This window comes from Lepisma saccharinum, chromosome 22, assembly GCF_977018435.1.
Source record: "Lepisma saccharinum chromosome 22, izLepSacc3.1, whole genome shotgun sequence".
Lineage (NCBI taxonomy): Eukaryota > Metazoa > Arthropoda > Insecta > Zygentoma > Lepismatidae > Lepisma > Lepisma saccharinum.
In genome coordinates this window covers 3,047,243-3,068,565 of record NC_139250.1, presented here as the reverse complement: position 1 = coordinate 3,068,565, position 21,323 = coordinate 3,047,243, and the positions used below count along the sequence as shown (strand labels likewise).

The window sequence follows — 21,323 nt, the reverse complement described above, 5'->3', positions numbered from 1 at the left end:
GAGGAGATGCATTGGAGGGATGCTGAAAGTAGGTAGAAGCGTTTAAGAGACAAAATTGTGTTGTCAAATTCCTAGAAAAACACTTATGTATCATCTGGTCAAGAAGCTTTGTGAACCCACTTGTATACTTGGTGCGCTAGGCCTCTTCTCCTCATTTTTCAATGTCCCCTTGCCCTCCCAGTTGACGTCACGGTAATGTCCTCGCCTTGTAAGGAAGGGCTCCTAAGTTCGATCCTCGGTGGAGGCACATAATGTTTCGAATCCCACTTTAAACTGTGCATCCAGTCCCGATTAGCCTTTCTGTGGATAAAGTGAACTTAAAAACTCAAACCAATAATCAAACCTTGTAATCAAGGGATCCCGCGGACGATAACCGACGGAGACACATAGTTGTTCGGATACAAGTTTAAACTGTAGGTCCAGCTCCCAGTAGCCTATCTGTTCATCAAGTGCACTTGAATCAAAAACGTAAGAAATTCGTGTCTACTCTTTGGCCTACTTCATTTACTTTATGTAGTTCTTAATTTGTCTTGTGATTGCCGCTGTTTTCTCTGTATACCCTTTTTTTAATGTTTTCGTGCTTCCCAGTTTGAATTCACTCCGTGTTTCTTCACTTGAGGTTTCTCCGGTCTGAATTTTGGTCCGTTCTCTTGCTAATGTTCATTTTCGAGATGCTCAACTAAATATGGATGCTTATCGCACCTTTTGACATTATCTTATGGAGGTTTTGTCGTCACCATGTGGGAAAAGGTGGGCTACAAGCCACCGTGAAATAGTTTTAGCCCACCCAAACAGCTTATGCGAGACATTTGAAGAATAGTTTAGGGTAGGACGGAATTACATGCAGAGAAGGCGATAAACGGAGACAGTGAAAGAGAAATATAGAGATACAGATGCTGGCAGGGCAATGAAAGGACAGACAGATAGAGATAATGTAGAAGTGAAAAAGGAAGAGAAAAGAGAGATGAGGGTAAGAAGAAAGAGATATAGAAATAGAAGAAGAAAAGAAAGTAAAAGACAGAGAAGGAGGAAATAAAGAGCAAAGAAATAGAGAAACAATGAAGTAGGAGGAGAAAGATAAAAGAGAGAGGAAGGTATAAATAGAGGAAGATAGACAGTAGAATGAATGAACGGGGAGAAAAGAAAGAAACAGCGAACAGGAAAGCTGTGGAAACAAGAGAGAGAGGGGGAGATGTGGGGGACAAGCGAGATAAAGAAGAGAACTATAACAGCTATTATCATCCAAGTAGAGCCAGGATGAAAATACTTCCACTCCTTCAGCACATCCGAACGAAAGTCTCTAGGGCCACTGTTATTATCCTTCATCTTAGAAACACCACACTTGTAACTGCATTGCACAGCGATTATAAAGCCTGTATCGCCTATGTAAATATAACTGCTAGTGAGCAATCAATGTAGGCGTCTATGGCACAATTCCTGTCGGAAACATCGCAGTGACGTCAGTCCACCGACATCCCTCAATCATTTTCTCGTTCACAAAAGAGAAACGAACCTAACCTACTAAAACTTGAACTCAGCTCTTCAAATCTCAGGCCGATTAAAAAAATTCTTAGATCTAGGTGAACATTGACGTCTATTTCTGTACAGTCGCGATTGTAAATATGTCCTCCACTGTATTATTACATATATAGTAGTATAGCCCAGCAATAAATAGCAATTATGCACTATACACATCCACTATTTTCTAGCCACATACGTACAGTATAGCTTTTCGCAGTTACATAGATATATATATTTAGCACCAGTTCACCATTTAAATGTAGCACTAATAAGAAACACGTAGAAATAGAAATTTTAAACATATAGCATCTTGATACATGCCATTTATTCTTGTAGAATGCACATAAAATATTGACATTTTTATAAATATTTTAAATAGTTACTAATCACAAAGAATTATCTATAGATTTTTTTGTCTAATTGTTCTGGGTAGCTGATGTTACTTGTTTAACCTATAGGTGTTGTGTAGTGAATGCTAATGTAATCAGATATTGTTACATGTACTCATTGTCTAAATGTTGATACCTTGCAGCAAAAGATATTCACTACAGGGTCACTCCATGTCAAATAAACCAATAACAAGATATTTTTGAACCTTTAGGATTCAGTTTTTTAAGATTTTTTGTTTATTCGTTGCACCTATAGCGAGGACGAAAACTGCCAAATTTCAGATTTTCTGGGCTCATGGTTTTTGAAGTTTTGTTCAATAATTATAAAATAGATTAATATGAAGACTCGAACATCAACCAGTCAGCATATAGTTATGGTTTTAACATGGATGTTAACAAGTTTAGCAAATTTCACACACACTACAACACAAAAAAAATAATTTCCGTAGGAACCCATGACCGTCCCATTATGAAATATTACACAAAAATAGTCAATTGATGTCTTCAAAACCTATAAGTTTTCTTTAAAAAAAAAATTAAAGGGGATGTTTTTGAGATTTTCAAAAAACTTTTTTTCGTTTATGAAATATTACAAAATTCAAGTAACACAGTCATGTTGCATTTGCAATTTAAGGTCATAAAAAGCAGAAGAGAATGACACCAATTCGAGCTCTCTAGATCAAATAGTTTCTGATCTACAGCTGTAAAGATTTCAAAATGTCGTCAAATTTTGGGATTTTTGCTTTTTTGAAAGTCAATAACTCTAAAACTATGAGCCCAAAACATCTGAAATTTGGCAGTTTTCGTCAACTTTACTGGTACTGCCACTGAGTCATTCCATGCGAAATCAACACAGCCCCCAACCTGACCTTCTCCGATTTTCATGAAATTTGGGGAGTTTAAACTATGCAAGGAACAAAGTAACTATGAAAATTTTTAGTTTCGTTTGTCTTGTAATTGTTAAATTATTGAAGGTCAAAGTTAGCAGAAATTGCCCTTTTTGAGCCCGCTTAGTTATACTAAATGTGCTGTAACTCCGCCCCTATTTCGCCTAGGAATCTCAAATAAAGCTTATTGTACAGGGAATCGAACAAGCTTTCAAGTGATATATAACATGCCTACCTTTGGGTAAAAATATAATTTTGTCACGTGACCTTGACATTTGACCTTGAATATCTCAAAACATGTCATCACCAAAAATCGTGAAAAAAATATATTTGGTCTCTCATGCCATACTCTAAAACATATCAAAAAATCATTCTGGGACTGCAATGGGATCAGAAGATACAATGTGTAACTATGTGACTGATAAAAGCCTCATTACATGAACTATGACGAGTCAAAAGTCCTTTAACACCCGCTACAAAATGTAAAGGAGTTATCCTGGTCATGAAAGAAATAGGTTAGGCACAGGGAGATCCCTAGCTGTGTGTGTCATGCGCAGGTCCGGCACATTGTTGGACGCCATATTGAATTCAACGCAAAAATTTCAAAGGAAAGGGGGTGATGTGATATACAAATGAGGCTAGAACTTCATGAGAAATGAAACGGCGAAGCTTTTTCCAAAGTATCTTTAACCAATAAAAAGTTATTACTGCATGCTTGTAACCATTTTCTCCTTTTCGATGTGTTAAAAACAAAGTATTAAGAATGCTCCTAACGTGTTAGGAACTCGTCGAGACCCAAGCTGACATCTTGGGAGAGAAAGAGTATACGCACCATTGCATATGATTTTAATCAGCAACATTCACCAAATACTTGAATAGTGAAGAATATTGGGAAAAATATCTCAAGCAATTACGTGACACTTCCTTTGGAATGAAAAATTCTTCAGTGGATGCTAATTTTTAAGTTCACGGTAAAGTTAATAAAAATTATATGCAATACCTGTGATTTGATATCCTACAGTAGACAGATCCCAGCCGAATGGTTGTTGCTGGTAAGCTAATGATGTGGTATAGTGTATGGAGAACTGGAATGGTTGGTGCATATTCAACAACGGAACCTTAAATGATGAGGACTTCTTGGATGTGTTAAGTGAACAGGTTTTTCATCCTTGCTTACGGGATATGGCACTTTTCCAAAGTTTTGAAACAGGACAGTGTGTGAACACACTATGTGAACATTTTGGCAATTTCTTCATGGTAAATTTCTAGGTAGATTGATGGGCAGACGGGGATCTATTAAAAGGCCTGCACATTCCCCAGATCTAAAATCTTAGGAAGACTTTTACCTTCAGAAACATTTGAAGAGAATGATGCATGCACTAAAAGCCCCTGATATTGACCACCTGAGAGAAGGCATAGTTGCTGCTTGCGATGATGTTACACCTGCTACATTGCCAAATATTCTATGTGAGTGTGAGAGACGTCAACGAGTGTGTCCATAGGAATATTGACAACACTATAATGTGCATATATCGTAAGTGAAAGATATGTGTATAACGTCTTGCTGCCTAAAAAGAAGTTGGAAAAACCTTCGCTGCTTCATTTCTCGTGAAATTCTTGCCTGATTTAATATATCACATCACCCCCTTTCCTTTGAAATTTTTGCGTTGAATTCAATATGGCGTCCAACAATGTGCCGGACCTGCGCATGACACACACAGCTAGGGATCTCTCTGTGCCTAACCTATTTCTTTCATGACCAGGATAACTCCTTTACATTTTGTAGGGGGTGTTAAAGGACTTTTGACTCGTCATAGTTCATGTAATGAGACTTTTATCAGTCACATAGTTACACATATTATTTTGTATCTTCTGATCCCATTGCAGTCCCAGAATGATTTTCTGATATGTTTTATAGTATGGCATGAGAGACCAAATATATTTTTTTTCACGATTTTTGGTGATGACATGTTTTGAGATATTCAAGGTCAAATGTCAAGGTCACGTGACAAAATTATATTTTTACCCAAAGGTAGGCATGTTATATATCACTTGAAAGCTTGTTCAATTCCCTGTACAATAAGCTTTATTTGAGATTCCTAGGCGAAATAGGGGCGGAGTTACAGCACATTTAGTACAGCTAACCGGGCTCAAAAAGGGCAATTTCTGCTAAATTTGACCTTCAATAATTTAACAATTACAAGACGCACGAGACTAAAAAATTTCATAGTTACTAAGTTCCATGCATAGTTTAAACTACCCAAATTTCATGAAAATCGGAGATGGTCAGGTTGAAAATTGCACATATCTGTGTTGATTTGGCATGGAATGACTCCACTGTGCCAAAAATTATCAATTTCTGAGATGTCAAGTTTCAGACCATTGGTTGATTTGACATGGAATGACTATAAATGTCTTATCAAAGATGTTTTTTCTTGCTTTCACTTTTTAGTGTAAAGTGATGTGCAATTTCAATGATGTGTTTTTGTTTTTCTTTCATTTTTATTTTGAATTTGTAGCTCGAGCACGTCACCACGGTAAGTAATTCCATTAAGTAAATTAAAAACAAGAAACTTCTTCACTTCTTAAAAACTTTCATTCTCGATTGCAAACTGGCATGCAGGGTGGAGATTGTTTCTAAGTTTAAGGTTTCCCCGTTTGTAATCGATTATCTTGTGCATCTTATACGTATTTCGTTGGTACATCATCATCATCATCTCTCTCTTTATCTGTCTTTCTCTTTTCTCTCTCTAGCTCTCTCTCCTTCTGCATCTTTGTCTCCTTCTCCCTCTCTTTCTCTTTCTATGCCTCTCTCTTTCTCTCCCACTTTCACTTTCTCTCCTTCTCTCTATTTCTCTCATTTCTCTCTTTATCTCCCTCTCTCTCTCTTTCTTCCTCTCCCTCTCTCACTCCGTCTTTCAATTTCTCGTTTTTTTCTATCTTTCTCTCTCTCTATCCATCTTTCTAGTTCTCCATTTCTCTCTCTCTCTCTCTTTCTCGTTTTGATTGTCTGTTTGTCTGTATTTCTTCCCCTTTGCATTTCTTTTTCTCTCTCCCATTCTAATTTGACCTTCTCCATCTCTCGTTGTCTTCATCTCTCCCAGTTTATATTTTATTCTTCAGTTTTTCTCTCCCTCCTTTCCTCCTCTCTCTCTCTCTCTCTTTATTTGCCTCTCCTCTTTCGTACTCTCTCTATCTCTATCATTCATTCTTTCATTTTTATGTTTCTCTCTATCTCTTCCCCTATCCCTGTAACAGTTCGGTAAGTCTCCTGACAGTTATAGTAAACTTGAAATTGCGTACATCTTAATGCATAACAAATTTCACCTCTCTCGCCCTAGTAGTTCCTGAGATATTAAAATCATTAGGAACTGGAGGAATAGACGAATACAATCTTTCCAAAAGGATAATTTTTCCGGTTTGATTTGAGTCGATCACGATACTATTAGTAATGCCTTTCCGTAATGAGTATTACATCAATGCTAATGTACTAATTCGGTATTTTATATTAATAATAAATTATGATAGAATTATTTTGGATCAAGTAAGTTTTGGTTATCTTAACAGACTGGTGTAAGACATATTTGAAGAAAATATGGTTTGTTAATGATCATGATTTCTGATTCATTCAAATTATTCGGCAAAAAAGAGTGTCTCATTATAATGATTACTAGATATAATTTAATGTACGGCTGGGTGAGGAAAATAATACAATTAATTATCCATATAGGCTTCCCGCTCCAATAATTTTTAATATTACTAACAAACACCAAGCACTCAAGCGGTTTTATTCTTTCGTCTGGACGTAATTCGTTTGACGATGCACTGAAATCGGGTTCATTAACCTGGAAGTTATGCAACCAAAACCACTCTACCGTTATGTTGGTTGCATAGAGGCCAGGGGCTATTCCGTCCAACTTAATCAGCCAGATTTGAAATCTCGCTTTCAATGAAATGGATTACTCACTTTAGGTTTCTTTTGATCTGGTGGTTATTAGCGATGGGTATTCCTCCAAACAGATTAATTGTTGAGTGGAAACGCTAGTGCTTTATTTCGTCACGGATTAGGGTTGATTGTTGAAGCAATGTTAAAGCGGGACGTTTACAGTGAATTCAAAAATTAATTTTCTTAAATCCCATGGTTTTACATCTTATTGATGGAGCTTTGTGGGGTGACCTACGTGGCAGAGTGGTTAGCGAAACACGAAATATAGGATACTAAGTTTGAATACTTGCTGAAGCATGGATGTGTCTGTGTTGTTCGTTTTTTGTCCTCCAGAGGGCGGGGGAAAGAGGGGTATCCCACAGTGCTTTGGGCTGAGAAAAATAGACCTATTAATTTTCCATACTTTATTTCATGTGATCTCGGTTGTAGGCCTCGAACATATTATCTCCTGGGACTCATTAATACCCTAGATCCGCCCCTGGATCTCTCATCTATTTCATCACTCATCCTAATCATCATCATGAAATGCAACCCAAGATAAGAGCAATACAAATATGATCTGTCTTACCAACACCTTCTTATGTACAAGGCCTGCGCATAGACTTCGTTTATGTACAGCGTCATTAGTAGGTACTTCTAGAATGCGTGAAGAGTGAAAAACACAAATTAGCGACTGCAGTACTGATAACATATTGTGATTCACGATCTACCATTGATGACGTTGCATGTAAATAAGAGTCTCTGATGAGGCCTTCTTTGTGAGAAGGTGTTGGTTTAACTCTATTTCACACGTATTTTATGATATGAGGCTGAGTGATTCGGGGAGCAGCGTTGCTGTACAGAAAGCCAGGTTTTGCTCTTTGGTTCACTCAACAATCTTATATTGATATTCAAATTAGCTGGTTACTCCACCCTGTATGAGATTTGTACCCTTCTTCTGTTCCTCTATAGCTTGCCACGTTTGCCCCTGTGCTGTTATGCAACCTGTAGCAGTAACTTGCATGCTTGTAGTGACAGCTTAGTTGTAGCACCGCATGTTTTCCTGTAGCCCACTCTAGGTTGCTTGCTGGGTTGTTGTACATTTTGACAGTGTTAATATGGCTTATATTACTAGTTATTAAATATAGTGATAGTACTTGTTTTGTGAGAAGAGTATTTATTAGTGAAGATATGATTTTGTGTTAACAACCAAGCGAGAAGATTCCAGGCTGTATTTTTCCACAGTCCCTGGCGAGAGAGTGAAGCTAGCACCTGAAAGAGCTCAATCGAGAGTATCACTTCATCATTCGTCGTCTGAAGTGTCGTTTGTTTTTCTTTATCCTCCCTTTGCGAACTTAGAGGGTCTTTGACACCTCCGTCCATCTTTTCTTGTTTTCTGAGCTTGCGGTCAGTCTATAATTCTCTTCCCTTTGTCGTCAGATTATTTTCTTGGTCCACTCCCAGACCTTTTCTCTTCCATTTTGCATCAAGACACTGCTTTGGTTTACTTTTCCCTCTCATTCTGATCTCATGGCTAAACCACGTATATATTTTTTCCTTAGCAAGTTGAATCTTTTTATATCAACGTTTGGATGTTCCAGTTCACAACAGCGACATTAACCACCAATAGGTTCTTTTGTTTAGCCTGTTCATCTTGCTTTTTCCTTCCTGTGATTTAACCGCTTTCATTAACGATACATCGATATGCAGTTATCGCTCGATAATTGCTGTTGTCGATTAATCGAACCCATCTCTATTAACGTGGAATCTACTTCCCTTCTTGTGACCCAGTTAGGTCACATACATCAAGACGCAGCTTTGCGTTTCCTCTCTTTCAGACGCCTTCTGAAAGTTTCAGCCTTCCAGAAATCCCGGTTTAGGCTCTGCTGAGCTCGAATGGGCGACAGGCGCCATTCGGTAATTCAAGATGCAGGAAATTAAGTGGCGCTCGATGACTTTCACGCATGACGTCACTTCCTACGAAGCGAAGCGTTGCCGATGGCCGACAGTTAAAAGCGATTGAAGAGGGATTGGTGCAATTACTCACTCATTCTTTCGCAGCAATTTGCGAATCGATTTTGGATTTGGGAGGTCGTCCTTCCAACTCCCATTCATTATTCGCTGAACGGTTTCGTACTGTTGGTTGAAACGCACATGTTCGTGCCATGATGTTAGAAACATGGTTGCAATTGAAGGATTAGCTGCAAGAAAAGCATAACTCAGATAAAAGAGTTTGGAGGTATTCAACGAAAAACTATCTGCACACTACATCTCTTGCTGGATTATGATTCATTGATTGATTTGGTTCATTTTACTTCGCATTTCTGCCACTTTTGGCTACTCGCAAAGATGAAGATGAATGCTGATTAGATGACACTAACAAAGAAGATCCATGCGCACACCGGAATTCGATCCCGTGATCTGTGCCTTCGTAGCACGGTATAGTTCACCTGAAGTATATAAGCTCAAATAGACTGTTCCTATGGACATTTTTTATTTCATATTCTAGCATTCGCGTCCCAGAAATAAATACTTATGTCCTCAAATTCTCCCAACGAGATATTTTAAAAGGATGATGTTTTTTTTCTAAAACTTACATTGTTGTGTAATTAACAGTTAATGCTATCTCCAAGTACACATTGCCATATTTAAAGTAAAATATCAATGAATTTTGTTGGAGTAATAAACCTGTGCTACAAATTCTTCTACACGTGTTATATGCTGCCCTCTGTTACTAATTTTTTAAACATCCTTTAATTTCTTATCCACCTCTCAATTTTATTTTACGGATCATATTGAGAGATTGGTTGCATGCCAAATGAATGAAAGGTTCTAGTATTAACCTTTGCACACAGGAATTAAGTCCAACGTGACCCATTTGAATCGTAAAGGATTGCGACCTTGGAACCGAACTTCGATTGCGTTTGAACCTCTGCCAAGAAAATGGCTTCCGAATTTGGAAAGGTAACAAACGACGGTTTATTTTGGCAGCGATAAAATCTCATACTCCAGCAGGAACCCCTCGCGGAAGGTCTTTAATCATTTCCCGGGAACACACGCCACAAATTCCCTGGCTCCGAATCGCTCTCACGCGTTCCGAAGGGCCGAAGAGAGGGAGGTGAAAAGGTGGTCGTCGTTGGCCATGCAGCCAAGTGGTTCCACTGCCTCTCGAAGAACGAAGGCGGAATCGATAATTTCGAGTTGTTTCGATTCGATGAGAGTAGGACAAGTAAGCCCTTGACAATTTAATCAGCTTACGTACCCTTACGCAATTCGTTACGAGGTTCTTCAGAATTTCTGGAAACGTTCAGACTCTCCGGAAGCAGCTAAATGTAGTTGCAAAAAAAGAGTAAAGATGGCGCTAGTTGATTTCTTTTTCCAACGAAGTAGAATCTACAGATATAGGTACGTCTTAGACCAGGACATATTGCAGTAATCTACTCAAGACATGAGTGAATGAATGCTTAAATTTTGTTTCACGGCAAGAAACAAGTAATTTTCTGCCCCACTAAAACTCTGTATTTCCACAAGTAATTTTGTATTCTTAAAGTTATTCATTAGCTGTAGCGTCTAGTACAAGAAATGAATCCTACTGTTTTCTGCTTTAATATCTTTGACTTTAACTATTACTTAACACATTATTAGTAATGGTTAGAGGAGATTAAAAGTTTTGTCTACTATTACGGCGGGCGACCTACATGCTTGCAAGGGGAGCGGGGAATACGCAGTAGACCATCCAGACAACAGCGGTGGCGTCGAGAGTTACGACGTCGAGGGGAGAAACTACTACGTGCACCTCGTTCTACAGGCTGCTGCGTTTCTTATCGCGCTGGATTGGTTGCTTTCCCGCTCACCACTTCCCTTGCCAGCATGTAGGAGGCCCGCCGTAAGAACTGAAAAGATCTATAGTTATTAAGTATTATAGAACATGTACTGAACGTTTATTTGGATTCTCTAGAATAAATAGCAACTAGTAGTGAAAATACATACGATTGAATGAAAGCTATAATGAAGTTATGTAAATAGTAAATTACTTCCATTTGTAATTGAACTTGTTCTTTCGGAATATGAATCACAAGATGATACCATATAGCCCTGCTGACGTAATACTGGAGTCTGTAAGATTGGACCTTCTCCATTGTCACGGGCTGCTAATTTAATAAATAAACTAATTAACTCAACTAACTCAACTGAGCTGAGCTTAGCAACGCAACAACGAAGAATCTCTCGCCTCACCTGCTGGGCGAATTAAACATGACATGAAATATAATACGGTCAGGATAAGTGCCTAACAGTCGGAGTTACCGAGAATAAACCTAGGAGGATTTGATTTTAAATACCTGAAATGACGTTACATAATACTACGGTGTTTCTGAATATACACATATATTAAAGCACAGATAAATACACATTACATCTTGCCCTCTTTCACTCGATCTCACATTCATTCTCTCATTCTATGGCATATTGCGACAATATGACAAATACAAAGGTTAGATTATTTACTACTTTGACCATACTCTTGCTATGTCTTGGCTACATTGCCTTTTACAATTTATCGTTTAGGATTTTAAGTATAAAGTGAATAATTGTTCCTTGTGCGAACCCCTTCTATCTTTTCTGAAGGTATAAATATATTTCATGAACTGTCGTTTGCGGCTAACATTAACTCTGATCTTTAACATCTTTTCCGCCGGAAAACAGATGTCTAGGGATGCCATAGCACTGATTTAAGTTAAGCAATGATTTGATTCACGCAGATTCGCGGTAGATTGTCGTCATCTCTCTCACACACGCACATGGTTGGATCTTACCTTCGCTGCATTCCCTCTGACCTGGGTTGGGTGAAAGTGGTCCTACAGTTCTGGAAGACATCCCCACACTCCATCGTTGCACCTCGCGGTTATCCTGGTTGGCGAAAGTGGATCAGTCGGCAGCTCCATCTGGCCTCATCGGATCCTGGCTTCACTCGTTCACTGTCGACTCCATACGACAACTTGCGCAATAATGGGTCAGTTCTTCGCGGTCACTCGTAAGTACAGATACGTGACTTGGGCGATGAGACGAACATACGCGATGAGCCATTCGCGGTTTCACATGGATATCAAATATTATCAACTTTCACTACTTAGGACGTTGTTTCGGACGATTGACACGGGTGGACGTGTCTGGCGTTATTCTCACATAACCACACGTATGTGCACGGATGCGTTGACGGCAAGGGGGAGTAACGACCCCCTGGTTCTATTCTGCTCTACTCCATGGCTCTGAAACACTCACTCGAGGAAAAACAAATCCAGACCTCGAGTCTGCTTGCAACTCGCAGCTCGGTCGCGCGTAGCTCACACTCCGGTGGCGATTGTAGGCAAACTGTGCAAAACTGTTTCAAATCATCCCTTTTATTCCAGATTTGAACGTAGTGACGCGCTACCCTCTATGATCAGGTGCTTGTTTATTGTTTCTGGTGCTTTGACCGTTGTCCTCCTATCCTGGTCAATGCTCACTCCGGTCCTTAACCTTTGGTAGCAGCCCCTCGCGCAGAGATTAGGCTAACTCTTTCTCCATTGTAGTCAGTCACGAAAAGCAAGGACATCTCAGTAGGGTAGCTTCTCCCTTTCAATTCAGCGATGAATCTTTAATAATTCATAACTCCCGTAGTTCTGTTCTGATTAGGCTCAAATCTTGGAATCAGTACTTTCATGATGTGTTCTTCCGCTGGTTAAAATCTCATCAAATTCGGTCCAATGGTTTAGAAGTTGCATTTTTCTTGTTATTCCCATAAGAATGCATGTAAATCCGAATTCGGGCGAAAAGCGGTGGTTGAGCAAGCTAGTGCTGGCTAAGGCAGTTCGCTAGACACCTGTATTCGCGACGGATATTAATAATACCAATTGCAATTAATTCCTACTAACGGGCAATTAGATTAATTACTTGTCACTCAATATTTGACCGTTATACCATATTGTTACAAATTGAAATGAAGCACACCTTTCAAGCTGAAACTACACTACCTCTAAATTCTTCTGTGAGGGTCCGCCATCTTAAATTACTTTGGTTGATATCTGCACTTCTGTTTTCTTCAAAATCAATGGACCGTTTAGAATTAAAGCTTATAGATAAGCGATGTTTTAATGTGTGTTTTAAATTCACTTTATGGACAGATAGACTAATCACGACTGGATCTCAGTTCTCAACTGGGATCTGAACCTCTGTACAATGTGCCTAAACCAGGAATCGACCTCACAACACTTTTAATTACTGAGGTACTCTTTGGGAAAATTAATTATGAAGAAAAAAAGGAATATGGTCTGTGAGTAAAAGCAACTCTAACAAGCAACATAAATGCAATACGATGCTTGAAATATTCAATAAATTCTTGACAAGCATAGGAATGTTATGGCTAAAAATTTGCTACCAGAATGCTAGACACATTTGTCCTTATCCTCCTACAAATAAAGTGACGGTGCTACTAAGAACTGTGATTTTCCAACAAACAATGGTCTTTTAGCTCAAATATGTATCTTATGAGGTAATTAGTGGTGTATTAAGGATGTGTGTGTATTGAAGGAGAATACATAATTAATATACGTACATTTCACAGTATTTATATTACGAGAAGAAAGCTGCAAAAACGTCATGGCAGTCGTTCATCTTTAATTCCATATTGTGAGAAGATTACATGAGAAGAAAGCAACGAAAATTCAGACTAGAGGGAACTCAAGCTATCTTCTTGCCACGATATTAACCAGGGTAATTAGTTTATCTCAACTCTCCCAACGGTACGGCACGTGCTCGTGCGATCGCCCTGCCATCTGCCGTCAGTAACTTAAACCGTAAAACTTTCTCGGCTTCCCTTAATTTGAAACCGCCAGATGTTACTTATCTCCCATTTTATACCCGAGTTTAGGCAAATCTGTGTCTTAAGAAATCCAGATAACTTGATTTAAAAGGATTAGTATTTTCGCGACACTAGATAGAGAAAGGCTGCGGGGATTTTTGTTCGTGCCGCGTCAGGGAAAAAGTCAAGTCGAGATTTCTCAAAGAGATTAGACTCTTTAAAAACACCTCCAGGAATTGTGACTGGTAAAAAAGCAGAAAAGAACATACGAATGAATTGAGAAACATTACAATGCCGTTCTTACAGAATTTGTGCAATGTTTCTCAATGTAGAAAAGGGGAGAGGGAGGAGCTACTCTAGACGGGTAGTCTTACTTACTTACTTACTCTATAGCATACTTAAACCCGAAGGTTTATGGCTGCAGCACCACAAGCCTTCCATCCGTCCCTATACTGGCCAATATCAATCCAATCTTCTCCATCCTTACCGATTTCCTTCAGGTCCATCTCAATGTTATCCTTCCATCTTCGTCTTGGCCTTCCTACAGGATCTTACCATCAGGTTTCCCAACAAGAATCCTGTAAACTCTTCTTTCCTCTCCCATTCGTGCCACCTACTCATCTAAGTCTTCTTGATTTAATTATTCTAATAATATATGGACATGAATACAAATTATGTAGTTCATAATTATGTAACCTTCTCCACTCACCTGTCTCCTCATCCCTTTTAGGTCCAAATATTTTTGTATGGTTTTTTAAATACTCTTCATTTAAGTTGCTCTCTTAACGTAATAGACCAAGTTTCACGTTCATATAGTACTGGGTGAGTCTTTTAAAAGAGGCCCCGTGGAAAATGTGCTCCTTGCTTGTAGGCAACCTTGGTACACCGAAGAGAAGAGCGGGGCAGAGAACAGTCAAGGATATGTCATGTCATGTCATGTTGTCGAATATGTTTGGCACCAATATCCTGTACTGTTCTCTAACCCGCTCTTCTCTTCGGTGTACCAAGGTTGCCTACATGCAAGGAACGCATTTTCCACGGGGCCTCTTTTAAAAGACTCACCTAGTACTACAGGAAAAATTACTGCTTTGTCTATTTGAACTTTTAGTTTCTTAGATATTATACGAGAAGTAGTATATTCTCCACCCCGAAATGAACCCGCGACCACTAGATTACAAGGACACCTTTCAGTTCCTGCACAAGAATACGCTGTTCTGGAAAAAGGACTTCAGTCAAAAAATGCAATTTTACATCAGACAGTTACTTTGTCTCTTCTCTCAATAGCAAACATTGCAGACGTGATATAAAAGTTGTATCATCACTGTTAAGAATCTTTACACATGCCCAATATAAAATTTTACTGAAAATATTTTCTTTAATTGATTTAATGTGACTTAAAGTAAAGCAACAGGAAATTGCACTTGGTGACTTATTGATTGATCGATCGAGTAGGTGTATTAAGTCCACTTTATGCACAGTAAGGCTAATCGGGACTGGACCTACAGTTTAAAGTGGAATCCGAACCACTATGTGCTTCCACCGGGTATCGAACCCGGGACCCCTTGATTACAAGGCGAGGACTCTACCACTGCGCCATCAGGGAGGCAGCGTGCCTGCACCGGGTATCGAACATTGGTGACTTATGTTCCTTTTCCCGAACACCCTAGAATTCTGAATTGACTTACTGTATCAGGGTGCCTACAAGTCAAGATGTCGAAAAAGTCAAGAAATTATCTTGTTGTCAAGAATTTTTGCTATTTTTTTACAGTATAGTGAATTTAAATTGATATATACCAGTGCTGGTATTTGATAAAATTGAATATTTGGAAATCTAACATTGTATTGAGTTGTGGTTAACATTTGTTCACTCTTTTTCTTAAGAGTTACATTCTTGTATGCATGGAGTTTTGTAAAATTTTTAAATGAATTAGGATGAAGTCCAAAGCATTAATTTTTACATGCATTAGTAATTATTAGAAGTACAATATAACAAAATATATACCATAAAATACTTACGTTTCGTGAGTATCTGTTTTACGAAAAAAACAACGTTTCGGGGATCCTACTGTTCTCTTCTTCAGGTTCTGTTTCTAGGCCAGTATGATCACTACATAGCCGCGTTAAGTAAGACAAGGATTGAGGTAATAGGTAAAACTGGATAAACAAGGATACAAACCATACCAACTGGCCCCATACACGTAAAACTTCATGCTCCAATCCTTTCCCTAAAAACTCCAAATACTAAAAAAGTGCGTAAAAAACTTTAACACACTAAACACGTTAAAAAAAACTCACTGTCTTACTTGACGCGGCTATGTAGTGATCATACTGGCCTAGAAACAGAACCTGAAGAAGAGAACAGTAGGATCCCCGAAACGTTGTTTTTTTCGTAAAACAGATACTCACGAAACGTAAGTAGTTTATGGTATATATTTTTTTATATTGTACTTCTAATATACAGGGTGTACCAAAAGTCCCATTCCCCCCTCTTTGAATTGTAGACAAACCTGCAAAATGTTATTTTAACAGCATGCGTATGATGAGAGGATGGTATACCATTAAATCAGACCAATGGCCACCATTTACTCTGTGTGCACACCACCATTTTCATGGCACAGTATTATTCGCATCCAGGTGCGATGTGAAATCCTCCGTAACTTGGCTGGCGTGAAGGAAGCAAACGCACTGCGAAGAGCTTCTTGAAGTTCCTCAGTTGTTTGATAACCATTATATGGGCGAGTTTCTGTTTGATGTGCCCCCATAGTGCATTATCACAAGATGTCAGATTTGGACTTCGGGGTGGCCATTTTAAAGGTGCTGGTAAATTTGGCGATCCTCGTCCAATCCGTTTGTATCTGAACACATTATTGAGGAATTCTCTTAAAATGGCCACCCCGAAATCCAGATCTGACATCTTATGTTACGGAGGATTTCACATCGCACCTGGAGGCAAATAATACTGTGCCTTGAAAATGGCGGTGTGCACACAGATCCTCTGACGTAAATGGTGGTCATTGGTCTGATTTAATGGTACACCATCCTCTCATCATACGCATGCTGTTAAAATAACATTTTGCAGGTTTGTCTACAATTCATAGGTAGGGGTAATAGGACTTTTGGTACACCCTGTACATAACGTCAGTATGTCGCACACGCCTTAAAGATGAGTCTAAATCTCTTCTTAAAGTACAGCTTCAGTTTTCATCTCAACCTGCCTTGTGGTAGGGGTTTTTAGTTGAATAAAAGTACCTCTTCTCTTAATTTCAAACTATACCTAAGGAGAGATCGATTAAATATATGTTAAGAAAACGGGAAAGAAAGTCAAGGAAAAGTCATGAAAAAGACAAGAATTTTGTATTTGCTATTTTGGTAGACACCCTGTGTATACACTTAGAACCGAATGAGGCCATGACGTAATTAGTAGTGAAGATGGAATGTAGATAATTTAAATATGTTAATTGAAGCAGAAGTAATGAGATGAAACGAGGCTTCAAAATTCAAATATTAACACTTCAATTGACTGTTAAGTCTGTTTAAAGCTTCCTTTCTGCGGTTTGCTTGGACTCGATTCCGATCTGTGCTTCTCAAATAAGAATTGAGGTTCTGATTAAGTTCTGACCTCGTCATAGTTAGACAGCTCAATGGCATTAGTTGAAGGTTGTAATCAACGCTCCGCACTTAAAGAAGGATGACAATAAACAGGCATTTGATGAAGAAAAGTGCCACTTTTCACAGTTGCGTAACACATTACTATAGCACATTCCAGAAGAAAGCTAAAAATAGTCCCTGTGATTCAACATGGCGGCCATTATTTTTCCAAAATGGAGAAAATCACTTTTATAAATTTCCTATTGTTGGTATTATAATTATATAATTTTAGTTTGACAGTCATTTTTCAGAGGGGGCATGCCCTTCCTAGCCTCTCCCCCTTTCTGGATGTCCATGAGTACAGGCATGGGCGGAGATTGAGCTTTTGCTTTGGGGGGGCAGACTCTGGGAGAAGCATATGATCTACCTGAGGGTTATTGAATATCCCCTAGTTTATAAAAATTAAATTGAAAAGTTCTTTTGATGCCTCAGCAGCAACTGTTGACTCAACACAAAGTCATTTTACGTTTTTCTTTCTTCAAACTGCACACATCAATCAAATCGTCTAAGACCCGCTATTGCGGCGCAATTACCGCACATGCCATTATGCCAAACGTCAAGATTTGCGGTATAGCTTCATAACAAAAATGTAGTAACTGAACTTAACCATGCGTTATTTTTTTAGTCTTTTTTAAATTGGGGGGCAGGCCCCCCGGCCCCTCCAGAACTCCGCCTATGTTTTTCGAGGATATTGTTAAATATGAATAGGTGGAAACTGAGTGATTGGGCACTGTCTTAAATCGTGTTTAAAGATATTTTCGATAAAAGTTTCGTTACTCTCAAGATACCGGTAATTTTCACAGTTGTAATTTAACTATGAAAGAACATCAACGAAACACGCAAAAGCAAGTGAACGCCACAGGATACTTCCTTCAAATGAATTTAGATACGAGTTCGAGTTTGAGATTACGCCAGGCGGGAGATAGTCTGTGCAGATTTCTGATACCGAGTTATCGGTCGGTATCGAAGGTGTGCGAGTATCGATTTTAGCGATGATTTTATTCGCACTCGAACTAGCATGACATGTAACGAGCATTGTGTGGCTTGGTTTACTTAATTTTATTTTTTTTAAATTTTTTGTTGAGGATTTTCAGAATACCACGACATTTTTACTCTCTGTCCGAACTCTATTTTTATTATCCAATGAGAGAACATGTCCGGGGAAAAATGAGAGCGCATGATAACCTTGCTCTCATTGCCCCAGATAAACGTATACTGTGACCAATGTGAGCTTAACACACACATCCCCAGGTAAGCCACAGTTTGAAATTAAGTGCCCCCAAACCTGCTTAGCGTGTGTGTATCAATTTAATTCCAATTCGTTAATTACAAACTGGTCGGGAGATACTCCGTAATGCGCAGTAAATGGGAAGAATGAAATGGATCACCCAGGGTTGATCCACATGAGTAATTTACTTCCGATAACTCTCGTGTGGAGAAAAAAAATAGTGAAAACAATGAACGCAAGTTCCCTCTGGTTTGCGCGAATCCCGATATTTTCCCGTGAAAATCGTTGGATTCAGCCATCGAGGGTGATTAAATTTACGTCATCGATTTTCTGTTAAGCTCGGCATTTGAATGGCAAGTTTATTTTTTTCCGGTGATTTAGAAAAGAGTAGAAACGCAAATCCTTTGTTGACATAATGATGTAAATTAGTGGTTCTCAAAGTGTGGGTCGCGGCACCCTGGGAGCCCGCGGTTGGCTTACGGATGCGCCGCGAAATGTTCCAATATTTTCACTGCAATGACACTTACTTGTTAGTCCGCACATGGTTTTGGATATGATTGTTCAAAATATGTGCTTATGTAGTACTTTTTACACATAAAATGTCTCTGAATTTGAAATATGTGTTTGTTTTTTAACTTAAGGCAAGCAACCTTACCACACTGGCTAAGGATTGCAAGAGGTAGATAGGCCTACATTCTGACTTGGACGCCGCGGAAAAATGTTGAAACACTAGGGAACCCCTGATGTAAATGTTTCACCTCGGTGGCGGAGTGGTTAGCACAGCGCTCTACGACGTCAGAGGTTGTTGTAAAGAAATGACGTCACGTATTTGTCTGTTTATTTACAACATTTATTTACACTTCTACCCTTCGCCGTATATAAAGGGTGCGGCAGAAATAGTTAGACGATGTTTTTTTGCAAAATTATTACTTTAATGAACTTTTATTAAAAAAACATTTATATGCCAAGAATTTACATACAAAAGCATTACATATGGTAATTACTTCTTGAAAATTATTTCACTGAGGTGTGCACCATGGGTAGTCAAACAGATCTCTGCACGTCGCCTCAGCGTACTCACAGCTCGTTGCACCATGTTGAGCGGGGTTTGTTGGATTGCAAGTTGAATTGAGTCACGCAAATCCTGTAATGTTGCAGGTTTATTTGCATACACTACTTGCTTCAAGTAACCCCATAGGAAGAAGTCACATGTCGATAGATCCGGCGAGCGTGCAGGCCAAGGAACATTGCCGCGACGAGAGATAACTCTTCCAGGAAACATCCTCCCAAGAATGTTGATTGAAGCATTTGCTGTGTGTAACATGACTCCGTCTTGTTGAAACCACACCCGTGTAAGGCGACGCCGTCACAGTTCTGGGAGAACGAAGTTTTCGAGCAAGTCCACATATCGAGCGCACGTGACAGTTACAGTGTCACCATCCTCGTTCTCGAAAAAGTATTGTCCAATAATTCCATCAAAAGAGACTGTTACCATACTGTTACTTTAGGGCTATGAAGGGGCACTTCATGCAGCAACCTTGGATTTTTGTTTGCCAAGTAACGGCAATTATGCTTATTCACACAACCATTAATGTGGAAAAGAGCCTCGTCTGACATGATTAACCTGTGCAGAAACTAGGGTTCTCATTAGTCATTTGTAACACCCAATTACAGAAGTGAACGCATTCATTGAAATCTTGAGGGAGTAACTTGTGAATCATCTGAATTTTGAATGGGTGGAAGTGTAGGTCCTGGTGTAATATTCGCCGCACACTCCTATCTGAAATGCCAAGTGACACAGCATGCCTACGAGCCGAACGCCTCGGACTTTGTTCCAATGCCTCTCGAACCATCTCTACGTTTCCTGGTGTCCTCACTGTACGATGACGACCTGGGGATTTCTTTGATGTTGCAGACGCCGAAGCTCGGAAATTCTTCACCCAATTAAGAATAGTTTGTCGTGTCGGTACTTGTCCATTTCTACCAATGTTAAAATGACGCCTGAACTTACGCTGCGTAATTGTTGCAGAGTCTTTGTTCTTCAAAAAACACTCCACAGCGAAAGCGCGATGTTCGTTCGGCCAACGCTCCATGTCTACTGACGGAAGGATTACGTAATACTTAAAATACGGCGCATGCGCAATGAACATTCGACCAAACCTACATGCATACAAAATGCTTTGAACCACTTTACAAAACAAAACCAACAATGAACACTTTATTTATCGGGATACGTTTCTATGTTCATTTTACATCGTATAACTATTTCTGCCGCACCCTTACATCGTTTCATAACAAATCCATTTTCAACTGCTCCCGGTTGCCTTTAGCCCCATAACACAGAGTTGCACTTATCACGCAGAGGTCCCTACACTACGGCGTTCACTCTGTGTGTATTTCTATGCATCCATAAAAACTGCCTCAATCCATCGGGCCTTGTATCGAAGTGTCTGGGATTCTGAGATATGAGAGACCGTAACAATTCCGAACCGGTATTTATACTCCGACAAACCCCCCCAACCACCGGGGCAAGGCCCTATTCTTACCTTTCAAAACGGTGAAGGCGTTGAGAAAACCCAACCGTTGGCTTCCCGGCCTACCGGGCAAAGAGCAACCTAGGCCAGAGCATGTACAGTCATGGACACTTCTGGGTTGTAATGATTCCATTGAAAGTTAATGAGATTGTTGCAACCCAGAAGTGTCCGTGACTGTACACCGAAATGCACTTTTACATAAATATTTCCCTTTTTGCAGCTGTGAGCAAAGTCCTGGGTTCGAATCCCGACCTGGGTGTTTGTGAGTGACGGTTCATCAATTTCATCATATCATCGCTCATCGTTGCGATTAGCCAAAAGTGGCAGAAAAGCAACGTAAAAATAACACAAAT

The 21,323-nt window shown here is 39.3% G+C and overlaps 1 protein-coding gene across 6 annotated transcripts in view; it reads left to right on the top strand.

Annotated features, from left to right (window-relative positions):
* The window catches only part of LOC146004935 (uncharacterized), a 470,180-nt gene that overhangs the window by 361,578 nt on the left and 87,279 nt on the right, over positions 1-21,323 (top strand). For 4 of the 6 annotated variants that reach the window (XM_083143988.1, XM_083143991.1, XM_083143990.1 and 1 more), the window contains exon 9: positions 5,317-5,334. The exons of the other annotated variants lie outside the window; for them this stretch is intronic. In XM_083143988.1, the coding sequence (XP_083000114.1) occupies positions 5,317-5,334 (18 nt within the window). The remainder of the gene's footprint in view (positions 1-5,316; positions 5,335-21,323) is intronic. 6 annotated transcript variants of the gene reach the window in all.